The sequence below is a fragment of the Anarhichas minor genome, unplaced genomic scaffold, assembly GCF_050575085.1.
Source record: "Anarhichas minor isolate MPS153535 unplaced genomic scaffold, ASM5057508v1 ptg000043l, whole genome shotgun sequence".
NCBI lineage: Eukaryota > Metazoa > Chordata > Actinopteri > Perciformes > Anarhichadidae > Anarhichas > Anarhichas minor.
In genome coordinates, this window is record NW_027466489.1 from 967,151 (window position 1) to 980,114 (window position 12,964).

General features: G+C 43.4%; 3 protein-coding genes across 11 annotated transcripts in view; 2 read left to right on the forward strand and 1 right to left on the reverse strand.

Moving 5' to 3' along the window:
• The first annotated feature begins 291 nt into the window (after nucleotides 1–291).
• LOC142970511 (leucine-rich repeat neuronal protein 1-like) lies at nucleotides 292–2,439 on the forward strand. The gene has a single exon (XM_076110802.1). The coding sequence runs from the start codon at nucleotides 292–294 to the stop codon at nucleotides 2,437–2,439; it is 2,148 nt and encodes a 715-aa protein (XP_075966917.1).
• A 1,184-nt stretch (nucleotides 2,440–3,623) lies between these two features.
• On the reverse strand, nucleotides 3,624–10,908 carry sumf1 (sulfatase modifying factor 1). Its single transcript, XM_076110858.1, has 9 exons — nucleotides 10,556–10,908; nucleotides 7,491–7,664; nucleotides 7,257–7,331; nucleotides 6,361–6,443; nucleotides 5,600–5,722; nucleotides 5,392–5,506; nucleotides 5,089–5,202; nucleotides 4,943–5,002; nucleotides 3,624–4,355 (listed from the first exon to the last, which is right to left on the reverse strand). Exons 1-9 carry the CDS (start codon nucleotides 10,814–10,816, stop codon nucleotides 4,254–4,256), a joined length of 1,107 nt encoding a protein of 368 aa, XP_075966973.1. The 5' UTR covers nucleotides 10,817–10,908; the 3' UTR covers nucleotides 3,624–4,253.
• A 282-nt stretch (nucleotides 10,909–11,190) lies between these two features.
• LOC142970547 (inositol 1,4,5-trisphosphate-gated calcium channel ITPR1) overlaps nucleotides 11,191–12,964 on the forward strand; it is a 65,733-nt gene continuing 63,959 nt past the window's right edge. For 5 of the 9 annotated variants that reach the window (XM_076110849.1, XM_076110850.1, XM_076110851.1 and 2 more), the window contains exons 1-2: nucleotides 11,210–11,464; nucleotides 12,442–12,557. In XM_076110849.1, the coding sequence (XP_075966964.1) occupies nucleotides 12,466–12,557 (92 nt within the window). In that variant the 5' untranslated portion in view covers nucleotides 11,210–11,464; nucleotides 12,442–12,465. Of the gene's footprint in view, nucleotides 11,465–12,441; nucleotides 12,558–12,964 lie in introns of all 9 variants that reach the window. The other 4 variants (XM_076110856.1, XM_076110855.1, XR_012959282.1 and 1 more) reach the window with 3 other exon arrangements.

The following is a 12,964-nucleotide window of genomic DNA, read 5'->3' on the forward strand; positions in this document are numbered from 1 at the left end:
AGGCTTTATTATTTACAGGCTTTAACATTGTACTTGCTTTCTGTCTTTCTTTAGGCTCAAGGTGAGGAAGTGAGAACAAACAAGACAATCAGCAGAGGTCAAGTTTGAACCAGATGATCTTCTGCCCTGGCTTCTGCAAATAACTTTCTCCTAGATTAGAAATCACCACTGTGGAAAGTGCCTACAGCATTCAGCAAGCAGTGAAGAAGACTAATGCTCATGAACGTTACCTCCAAGCCTTTCTCAAGAACCTATCATCTAAGCTTCGTGTGAGCTGAAGGAGCAGACAAGATGGCGCTCAGTTCGCAGCCGTGGCCTCCTCTACTCTGGCTGTGTATGGGATTCTTTCTGTCCTTTCTGGCACCAGTATATGGCAAAGAATGTCCACATTTGTGTGTTTGCGAGATCCGCCCTTGGTTCACTCCCCAGTCGACCTACAAGGAGGCAACCACGGTGGATTGCAATGACTTGAGGCTCATGCACATCCCTACCAACCTGTCCACGGATACTCAGGTGTTACTGCTCCAAAGTAACGCCATCTCTCAGACCAGTGGAGAGCTGGAGGCGCTGTTCAACTTGACAGAGTTGGACCTATCCCAGAACAATTTCAGCACTGTGGAAGCTGTGGGCCTCACAAGCATGAACCACTTGACCACCCTGCATCTGGAGGAGAACCAGATTAGCCAGCTGCCAGACCACTGCCTCGGAAACCTCTCCAATCTCCAAGAGCTTTACATCAACCACAACCAGATAAGCGCCATCTCCCCTCGGGCATTTGCAGGCATGCGCAGCCTGCTGCGCCTTCATCTGAACTCCAACAGGCTCCATGTCATAGACAGCCGCTGGTTTGAAGAAACACCTAACCTTGAGATCCTCATGATCGGGGAGAACCCAGTTATTGGCCTCCTAGACATGAACTTTAAGCCTCTCGGAAGCCTGAGGAGTCTGGTCCTGGCTGGCATGGACCTCACTGACGTTCCAGCAAATGCTTTTGTAGGTTTGGATAGCCTTGAAAGCATTTCTTTCTATGACAACAAACTGGTCAGAATCCCTCAACTGGCCCTTCAAAGAGTTCCCAATTTGAAATTCTTGGATTTGAACAAGAATCCAGTTCACAAAATCCAGGAAGGAGATTTCAGGAACATGTTACGTCTGAAGGAGCTGGGCATCAACAATATGTTGGAGCTAGTGTCATTTGACCGCTATGCTCTGGACAACCTACCAGAGCTGACAAAGCTGGAGGCCACCAACAACCCTAAGCTGTCTTATGTGCATAGGCTGGCTTTTCGGGACATGTCCTCTTTGGAGAGCCTGATGCTCAACAATAATGCCCTCACTGCCCTTTACCAGCACACTGTGGAGGCGTTGCCTAATCTGCGGGAAATCAGTCTGCATAGCAACCCATTGCGTTGCGACTGCGTCATTCAGTGGATGAGCTCTAACAGGACCACAGTACGCTTCATGGAGCCCCTGGCCATGCTCTGCACCTCCCCGCCGGAAGTCAGAGGCCAGCGGGTTCGAGAGATAAGGCTGCTGGAGTCCCCGGAGCAATGCCTGCCCCTCATATCCCACAACACCTTCCAGAGCCACTTGAACCTCGAGCTGGGCATGAGTGTCAGTCTCGACTGCAGGGCCATGGCTGAGCCAGAGCCTAAGATCTACTGGGTGACTCCTCTTGGTAGCAAAATCACAACGGACTCTGTTTCAGAGCGGCACCACTTGAACAATGAAGGGACCCTGCGGCTGTCTCATGTTCAGGTGGAGGATTCTGGTCGTTACACCTGTGTGGCCCAGAACACAGAAGGAGCTGACACACGGGTCGCCACCATCCGTGTGAACGGCACGCTGCTCGACAGTGCCGAGGTGATGAAAATCTACGTCAAGCAGACCGAGTCGCACTCCATCCTGGTCTCCTGGAAAATCAATTCTAACGTCATGTCCTCCAACCTGAAGTGGGCCTCAGCCACCATGAAGATTGACAACCCGCACATCACCTACACAGCTCGGGTCCCCGTAGACGTCCATGAGTACAACCTCACACACCTTCAACCTGCCACAGAGTATGAGGTATGCCTCACTGTCTCCAACGTCCACCTGCAGACGCACAAGTCGTGCGTTAATGTGACAACACGTGGCGCTACCTTCGCCCTGGACCTGTCAGACCAGCACCCAAGTGCGGCTGTGCTGGCTGTCATGGCGACAATGCTGGCTTTCCTCAGCCTGGCCACTGTGGGCGTCTACGTTGCTCGCAGATGGAAGAGAAAAAACTACCACCACTCTCTGAAGAAATACATGCTGAAGACGTCCTCCATCCCCCTGAACGAGCTTTACCCCCCACTCATCAACCTGTGGGAAGTTGATGGGGAGAAGGACAAAGACTGCAGTGCAGAAGGAAAACCCTCTCCTGTTGACACCACACGCAGTTATTACATGTGGTGAGGACTCAGTAAGGAGGCCTGGCTGCCTCTCCAGCAGCACTAAAGACACACTTTTGCCATTTTGGTGCAAAAGTCGAAGTTGCAAATGTTTTTTTTTGTATTCTTAGCTTTGCTAATTAGAGGCAGAGTGATCAAGGACTGGATTTTTATTAGTATAGCGTATCGCCTTTGTTTGATTCTTTCTATCTTTTAATTGTTTTGGACTTTCTACGATTGAAGCTGTATTTAGCCTCCAGCTTGTCTTAGTTGCTATGCTGTTGTTTCCGTGGTGCATTTTTGACACTCTTTCTTTTGGGTTAATAATACAGCAGCAGGGGCCGATGGTCTTCTTGCAGCAGTAGTAGCAATCAGTGTTTCTTTCTCTGTTTTGTAAAACAGTTAATCTGTTGTGCACTGATAGATAATGGAGTTTGTATGAACTTCAGTTTAAAGCTGACAGCGGGGTTTAGACTTGTTAGTCTACTGAATATTAGCAATTGTGCAGTAATGTTGTATCAACTATACCTTTGAACTTTCTGATTTAAATTGCAAGAGAATAGGATTAGTAGTTTACTGATAAATGTGATGTTAATGCTAGAAATATAAATGTTTGCTAAAACATTGAGTCTTTTTACTAAGGTGCATTAGAAACTTTCTGACCCTTTCCCCGTTTACTCACTTATTTTGCTAGACTTTTTCGCTCATTGCTTAGTTTATTTTCACATGCGATCTGTATACTGAAGAAGTTACAATAAATACCGTTTGGTTCTTTTGCAGACAGTTGGTCTTTATTAACTTCCCAGTTATACATGTTGTTAGTTGGAGTCTTAATCGCATGTCTTTGAAGAACTTAAAACTCATAACTGTCTGAATCAGCTTCACACCGTCACAGTGCTCACTGCCCTGAATCATCCTTTCTGACAGAGCTTATACTCTGTCAGCTTAGCTCCTCAATATGCGTACTAACGAAACACATACTGTACATTCACTCTGGAGACCAATAGACAGACAGATATATAGATATTAGAGCATGTGCTGCCCTCTGGTGGATGCTACACTTTAGCTACATAATAAACCTTTATATGGTTGTCATATACTGTAGGTCAGTAATGATAAAACAGAGTAATAGCAAAGTAGCACCTTGAGGTTTAGCATCAATTAACTAAACCTAAAGTTTCACACACAAATTCAGTGTAAAAAGTCACATTAAGCCAATAAATGCTTTTTATTAAGCCATGTTCAGGCCACAGACATTACACACAATGTAAAACTAAAATCTTGAAAGAAAGAAAAATCAGGAAATCACTAACTTAACTAATTAGAACACACAATTACACACACACACAGACAAAAATAATGGGATTGGTTAGGATCCCATTTGTCACAGATTTATCAGTGATTGTAAAAATTTGAATAATTTACAATAATCTAGCAAATCCACAGTGTCATTTTAAATTGGCTGTATAGTTTACAGACTTTTAGTCTGTAGCTCGGCCAGCCTTTTTGTTGATAATGACAACTTGTACAACTGCTTGCAACGATTTGTTTTGACATTTACAAGATGCTGAGTCATTCAGTGCTCTCTCCACCTGTGCTCAAAGGCGTAAAAAGAACAGATGTAGAAGAAAAAAAAAAAACTGCCTTTTCTATTAATTTCTTCGGTAAAAAAAAGTTATACAATTTTACATTTATGGGAATATCTGCTGGAATGGAAGACATTTTCAACTCCCCATCAGTAAGATGGCACATATTAAATTCCTGTCCTTGGTTTACTCCACAACCAACACCGGTGTAAGAGAACAACTGGAACCCTGTGTTTAAGACAACCGGTTCAGGTCACTGTTGACCCTGAGAGACACAGCGGAAACCAAGATTAGAGGCTGCGCTGTCCGGAGTGTTCTGGCTACGGGCTTCACATCGGTATCTGTAACAGTAAGACTGGAGGAGGGGAGAGGGAGGGGGGAGAGAAACAAAAACATTTACTGTGGAATTCATTTTCTCAGCAATGGAAACTGCTTTGTGACAGTATACTTTAAAAAAAAACACATAAGGAAAACAATCATACAGCCAAGCACAGTATTTCTGATTTCTTCTTTGATCATCCTGCTCCTACACCCGTTTGTGCACATTCACTAAGCCTGGCTGACTGTTGTCCTCCCTCTCACATTCCAGAAGAAAAGAGAGAATAAGAGCGAGGCGGTATTTCCCCTTTGTAATCAAACAATTAGAGAGCAATAGGGAGCTCCTCTTCTCCCTTTGGAAATGCTGATGTCAGAGCTGTTGTTGACTGGATCCAATACTTGCTATGAAACAGGTTTGGACAACCAGCCAAAACTATTTTGTTTTCACTCATCCACTCACATCACAAAAGACTTCACTGCCCATAAAACTAACCACCCAGTGAGCTATTTTACCAGGTCAAATATGCAAGTAGACAATTTCTAATGTCATGTTAAATAATTTAGATGTTGATCTTGATTTTTTTGTATAAAGCTATAGAGCATAATAGTGGTTGTCTTTTTTACCTTGTGGCACATGTAAGAGCCTCCCTTCTTCACCTTGTCTGTGCCGGACGGAGGACCCGTCTGAAAGAGAGAGAAATGATCAGATATCAGGACAAAAACTAAACATGGGCAACTCAAAAGCTCAGAGGTATTTCAGAGGTTCTTACTGGGTTGTGTTGTTGATCTGTGGTGTGATGCACAGTCCACCAGTCTGAGGTCCATTCCCATGCATTCCCGGCCATGTCATACAGACCAAAAGCATTGGCGGGAAACGACTTCACCTGTATTTGTGTTTGCCAGAATGAGCATGTGACTCTGAGGGAACTTTCCAAGAACTTACTGACAAAAACAAATCATTTAGTGTGGCAATGGCTCATGACCACAGTCATCCAATTCCTCTCAAACCTAAATCACGATGCACCTTTAACACACCCATAACAACAACATCTCTTAATCTTTCATTTTCTCACCGGTGAAGTTTTGATGTATCCGTCCTCCGCAGAGTTGTGGTTGGGAAAATCCCCCTGCCAGAGGTTGGCGTAGTGTTGTCCTTTAGGGTTCAACTTGTTTCCCCAGGGGTAACGTCTACATACAGGGGCAGTATGTCAGGCAATTGACATGTGACAAACCCCAGCACATTGCCGTATTTTACAGTCACATAATGAGTAAATATCGTACCTGTCTTTAAGGCCGCCCCTGCAGGCGTACTCCCATTCTGCCTCTGTAGGAAGTCTCCTGTTGGCCCAGGAGCAGTAGGCTACTGCATCCGCCCAGGACACATGTAGAACAGGATGGTCCAGGCTGCAGAAAACAGGTTGAAAGTGAATGACTGAGCTTGTATTTGGTTTATCAGTTTGCTTTACCAAAATAAAGAACTGACATAATGAAATAAAAGAGGAACAAAATCTACAGTTGTTCTGTGTAAAAATGCCTTTTGACTACAGCAGTTGGGAGTTAGACTAATCAAGTAGGTTTTGTCTTTTCACTGCCAAATTCCCAGTGTTTCACAGACAAATGTTGTAAAAATTGCAGTGGCGGGTGTTGAGAATACTTGCAGTCCACAAACAGGCACAGAAGCATGTGTACGAGCATATCAGGAGCCAATCAGCGGCCTATTTAGTATATTTGCTTGTTTGATTTTGTAGTTTTTCAGTTTGACAGATACGTGTTGGATGGAAGTTTGTCCTGTTGGATGTATAGGAGGTTAAGTGCGTCAATTAATATGCAAGTATGTATTTATATTTTGTGTCTTCATTGTCAATATAGGACTGGTAAGTGTTTAGTGTTTTAACGTGTGTAGAATACTATTATTTTATATCACATATATAAGTATTATTTATAATGAGGTTTTAAACACTATCGAACAGGGGGACAATAAATACAAAAAACAGGTAAAATTGGGTATTTGGGAGTTTCTCATATATGTGGTGTCTTTCTACATGTTTGTGATGTTGGAGTCTGGACCATCAGGGTGTCTCCAGTTGGCCCCTTTCACTGGAAGCCACCAGGGGGCAGCAGCCACCTAAAAACAAAGTGACATAAACAATGGTTACTGACTGATATTATGCTTCTTTCATACTCTTCATTCCATTTTCTCTCTCACACACATAATTCAGGGTTCATCCAGAATTGTCTTTGGCATAAAGAATTGCAATTATAGTAATGGTTTCCAGTTTTGCCACACTAATGGGTACACAGCGCCTTCTCAGCCACATGATCAGGCTGCACATGACAGCTGAGATGAAGCACCAAGTTCCCTGATGTCTGGCTTTTGTCTGTGGGAGGCCTGTGTCTGTATAAAGATGAAAGAATGTGCGACCGCAGGCTGGCAGGTTTTCCTGTGCTTAGTACACAAATATTACTGTAAAGATGTTCAAATAAAAAAAAAAAAACACATTACACAAACACCGTCTTTCTTCTCCTCACACGGCTCATGTGCCATTTCATCACAACCGAGGAATGTCTATTTTATTAGTTTTATTGCTTGGAAATAAATGGAAAGAAGTAACAACATTCAAATGACAGACAGACAGACAGACAGACAGACAGACAGACAGACAGACAGCTTCTAAGAGCAGGAAGCAGAAAAGGCATGTGAACTTCTCCCCCTGGCCTCAAGTTGGTAAAAATGTCCAAGGCAGCCCCAAAGAGTGAGCAATAAATCTGTGAACAATTTCATGGTTGTGTGTGGTATGTGTGATGTGTAAGTGTGTGTGTTTCTACAGGGCTCTAAAAGGCTGAGGCCAATAATCATGACACTAACAATGCTTCACACTGGTGTGGCGTAAAGAAGTGAGTTGTACAGGTATGACGACAGTTGATTTGTTATACTTACTGCTCGGGTGATTTGGTTTTTCACACTCTCGCTCAAAATCCCCTCGAATACAAATGAGTCTCCAAATGTCTCTGCCTGAAAGCATGAGGTCAAAAACGTTTAGAGCAATGATACCTTGTGACACTGAAATAAACACTGCTGCAGATTTGCTTTCATAGTAATTGGTTTGATTGATTAAATACATTTGTAATGAATTCAAAAATACAGCTTGTGGTTTAATCTTGAGATACATACCTCAGTAATGTATGCTGTGGCATTTACAAAGCTCTGGAACTGTTGGTTAGTGACTTCCTGGATGTCCATGTAGAAGGAGTCAACATGCACCAGCCTCTGAGGCCCCTCACCATCTGCAGGGATGCCTGGATTGTCCGTTCCCATCAGGAACTGTCCTCCAGAAATCAGCACCATCTATATGGAAGAAATAAACTTGGTTTTTTTGCACAAGTTTGACCAGATTATGACCTTAACCTTCTCCGACCAAAGCCAAAAAAAACAATCTAATTGAAGGAGCTTGTTGAAGGACACTGTAGCATAAAGCACATTGTCCTTTTTCTAGTTCATGCTGAGAGCAAGGAAATAGAACTACCATGGTAGTCTTGAAAGAAAAGTCCACAGATTTTAAACTCTTCCTATTCAAGTTAAGTAGCGTGAAATAAGCATGCAGTTATTACCGATGTTCTCCGTGTCACAGCTGCAAAATATGTTGTTATTCCGCATCCCAGTGGCCCACTTGGAATGAGGAAGAACTACAGAGGGATATTCATATTTGGCAGCTGAGAATGTGTTGTGTGGAGAAGAGTTGGAACAACTGATTTGCAGTGCAAAACTGCGCAGTTGACAGTTTCAGTGTCTTTGTTTAAGGGCAGTTGAGCGGGGCAGGTGATACTGAATCAGCCTGCTGTCGGACTGATGGAAATGGGAACTTGTTTGGAGAGTCCCTTATGTGTAAGATGTCAACATTTAAAGAAATCAGATAATCCTTTTTTTCCAAGTTTGATTTGAAAATGCAGGTTTTGTTTATCTACTGTGGTCTGAAAGTATGACTGGGCGTTAATTCAATATGATGAATTATCGTGTTTCAGCAGAATGATATCGTGATGAAGTCATATGTGGAGATATTGTCATACACAATTGCATCATCTAAATTGATAGTAACAAGCACATACCAACTCAAATTTCTTAGAAAATCTGATTTGATAAGAATTCTGCTTATCGGAATACACCAGTGTAGTTAAATATAATTATTGGTTCAATGTGATGACTGTACTACTACTGTATTTGTGTTAATGCATGTAAACATAGTCAGTGATTAGCTGGTAATATTATTGTTTTTCTGAAGCGGTTGATGTTAATTTTAAGTTCTTAATAAACAAATAACACACAAATACTCAGTACTTTTTATTTGTGAAGTATTTAATTCACACTGGAGAGCACACAAATACAGTATGCTCTATCATGTGGTTATTTCATATTACAGGTGCTGGTCATATAATTAGAATATCATCAAAAAGTTGATTTATTTCACTAATTCCATTCAAAAAGTGAAACTTGTCTATTATATTCATTCATTACACACAGACTGATATATTTCAAATGTTTATTTCTTTTAATTTTGATGATTATAATTGACAACTAAGGAAAATCCCAAATTCAGTATCTCAGAAAATTAGAATATTACTTAAGACCAATACAAAGAAAGGATTTTTAGAAATCTTGGCCAACTGAAAAGTATGAACATGAAAAGTATGAGCATGTACAGCACTCAATACTTAGTTGGGGCTCCTTTTGCCTGAATTACTGCAGCAATGTGGCATGGAGTCGATCAGTCCGTGGCACTGCTCAGGTGTTATGAGAGCCCAGGTTGCTCTGATAGTGGCCATCAGCTCTTCTGCATTGTTGGGTCTGGCATTTCGCATCATCCTCTTCACAATACCCCCTAGATTTTCTATGGGGTTAAGGTCAGGCGAGTTTGCTGGCCAATTAAGAACAGGGATACCATGGTCCTTAAACCAGGTACTGGTTGCTTTGGCACTGTGTGCAGGTGCCAAGTCCTGTTGGAAAATGAAATCTGCATCTCCATAAAGTTGGTCAGCAGCAGGAAGCATGAAGTGCTCTAAAACTTCCTAGTATACGGCTGCGTTGACCTTGGACCTCAGAAAACACAGTGGACCAACACCAGCAGATGACATGGCACCCCAAACCATCACTGACTGTGGAAACTTTACACTGGACCTCAAGCAACGTGGATTGTGTGTCTCTCCTCTCTTCCTCCAGACTCTGGGACCCTGATTTCCAAAGGAAATGCAAAATTTACTTTCATCAGAGAACATAACTTTGGACCACTCAGCAGCAGTCCAGTCCTTTTTGTCTTTAGCCCAGGCGAGACGCTTCTGACGCTGTCTGTTGTTCAAGAGTGGCTTGACACAAGGAATGCGACAGCTGAAACCCATGTCTTGCATACGTCTGTGCGTAGTGGTTCTTGAAGCACTGACTCCAGCTGCAGTCCACTCTTTCTGAATCTCCCCCACATTTTTGAATCGGTTTTGTTTCACAATCCTCTCCAGGGTGCGGTTATCCCTATTGCTTGTACACTTTTTTCTACCACATCTTTTCCTTCCCTTCGCCTCTCTATTAATGTGCTTGGACACAGAGCTCTGTGAACAGCCAGCCTCTTTTGCAATGACCTTTTGTGTCTTGCCCTCCTTGTGCAAAGTGTCAATGGTTGTCTTTTGGACAACTGTCAAGTCAGCAGTCTTCCCCATGATTGTGTAGCCTACAGAACTAGACTGAGAGACCATTTAAAGGCCTTTGCAGGTGTTTTGAGTTAATTAGCTGATTAGAGTGTGGCACCGGGTCTCTTTAATATTGAACCTTTTCACAATATTCTAATTTTCTGAGATACTGAATTTGGGATTTTCCTTAGTTGTCAGTTATAATCATCAAAATTAAAAGAAATAAACATTTGAAATATATCAGTCTGTGTGTAATGAATGAATATAATAGACAAGTTTCACTTTTTGAATGGAATTAGTGAAATAAATCAACTTTTTGATGATATTCTAATTATATGACCAGCACCTGTATATCGTGATGGTCATGTTGCCCAGACTCAAAAGGGTGTCACCATCATCCATCTTCGTACCTTAACTTTCAGTTGAGGTTTCAATGATATTGAACACCATTTCAGGATCCCCTGGTGATTAATTGAGAACAAAAAAGTCCCAGAAGGGACCTTTGTCCCATGTCTGCTCTACTGTCAACTGTTCAACAAAGTCAAACGGACGGCAGTGATGGATTACCTGACTCTGCGTTTTCTTTTCATCTCCCTGAGCCTCGGGCGACCTTTCATTAGCGCCTCTTGAGTATTTGTTATCAGGGTCTGCGGAAGCTGTCCTGTCCTCCACATGCTCCAGAGCAGCGTCTCTCTTCAGGTTCCCACAGCCGCAGCCCGCTGCTCCCTGCGGGACGGTGGGCTCCGGCTGAGCCCCGCATGAACCCCGAATATACAACACTCTGTTCACACAAGTAAAGACGAAAAACAAAGCGAAACAGCGCACCATTCTTGCAGGACGCGGCTCAAGAGCTGCTCATTTTGTTGATGCTCTCACTTCCGCAAAGTCACGTGGGCAGTCAGCTGCGTGCAATGTAACTCTTTCCTGCTCGAAGTGAATATTTGTTTATTTCTGTTAAAAGAATATTGTTACATTGCAAATCATGTTGAGGGATTGTAAATATAGCATATGCCTATTTTGATGTAAATAAAATAACTTCCCTTAAAATACCATTCAAGTAATTGTTAAAACAAAACCAAACTAGTGGTGTGTGTTTGAACGTTTATATCGAATAAGATACTTTTTTTTTTCGCACCGTAAAAACCAACGCTCCCCGGTGTGAGTGATAACGCGTCGTGGTTTCCCCTGGTGGTGAGATGCGACCACATGGACATCATTTCCCGGCTATCGACGCTCCGGCTGTTTGAGCAGCAGAAGAAGAAGTGGCAGCGAGCCAGGCAGCTCAGCCGAGGAGCCAGTGTGCTGCCCGCCTCAGCGAGCACAGCCCCGGAGCTCCGACGGCCGCGGGGAGGTGAAAGAGTTGACACAAATAACTGGATTGTTACAGCTGCGGAAGAAGGCTGGATCTCCCCCTCGGCTCGGCGGTGAAGAGGAGAGCCAATGTCGTCCAGAGAAAGCTGAACACCCACGACCGAGGTAAAGTTTAAAGTTTACCATCCTGTCTTTCTGTCTCCCCTCGTAGCGGAGGGGAGGGGGGGGGGGGGGCACAACATATTTAGTTCGCTCTCCTTAAATGGTTAACAAAATGCTCACATCTCATCATGATGTCGTCGTTTACACAAACAGGGACCAAAAAACAATCACGGAAACGAGTCCGATGATAATTTCGGATTACTGTGAAACGGTGTGATTGCAGATGCCGAATCAAATGACAGCCCCACCATTGGACGCGTTTACTCAAGTTTCATGTGCGTTTTATTGGTCCGATCAACGGGCCTGTGAGGATGATGTGCACTTCTGTGTAATAGTTGACCATTACGTGATTTTTACGCCGTTATTTTAGGCGTGCAACAGACTACGCGCCCGCCAATAGTTGTATCGACCTCAGTGAGAGGCAGTGCCTCAGAAACAAGCGGATAACCCGAGTGTCGTGGACCTGTAGCGCCCACATCTCAGCTTCAGCGGCGATGACCTGTTGCAGGTGCGCACACCTTCCTGGTTTAGCTGCAGCTCCTACTCATTAACGGTCCAGCCCTGAGCCACAACACAAACTGGTAACGGTGGCATCAGAGAATTTTCCTGCAGCTTCTATGCAAATTCTTGCAGGTAGAGAGTAGTAGTAGTGTTTTGTCGCAACCTCTCAGGGAACCCTTTCTTTTTTTTTATATTGCACTGCCACCTCACTGGTAACTCAGTGGCTACATAGATGTGTGTGGATATTCATAAATGCAAACTGGTTGTAGTCACAGGTAATTATGAGAATCCACCGATGGTGTTGCATAATCTGAAGCTGAATAAATGTAATTGTAGATCATTATCACAAACATATTACGGGTAATATCTTAACTGATTTCAAAGCAAGGATGCGTCTGCTGCTTTTTGGACTTTTGTGATGAGCGCTTGTCTGACATTGGGACTATGTGACTAATTTGTTCTCCTTCCCTCTGCTGCAGTTGTTCACTGTGTGTGTGTCAAAGATGTCGGACAAGATGTCCAGCTTCCTACACATCGGGGACATCTGCTCCATGTATGCGGAAGGATCCACCAACGGTTTCATCAGCACCCTGGGGTATGTCCATTCTCGCTGGTCGAACATTATGTGTGTGTGGGCCCGCCTCACACTTTTCTGCTATACTGCAAGCGGAGCAGTATTTGGAAGGAAGGAAGTCACACAAGTTCACTTTCTTTCTTTTTTTAGAAAGTTTGATTTAGCGATGACTACATTGTGGTGCTATCAGAAATGGCATTTTCATTGGATTGTGTGTGCCTGATGAACGTTTGCATGTATTTTGGGCATCCCTTCCCACCGCCAGTGACGCGATGCGATTAAGAAGCTAAGGAGAGATAAATAGATGCAAGTTTGCATTTCATCCCTCAGAAGAAAGCTGTGGAAACAGTGGGAGGCCTTTGAAGTGGTGCTTTTGGCAATAGCTGACCCCGCCACTGACAGTGTTGGGAGAAAAGGAAATACAGGGG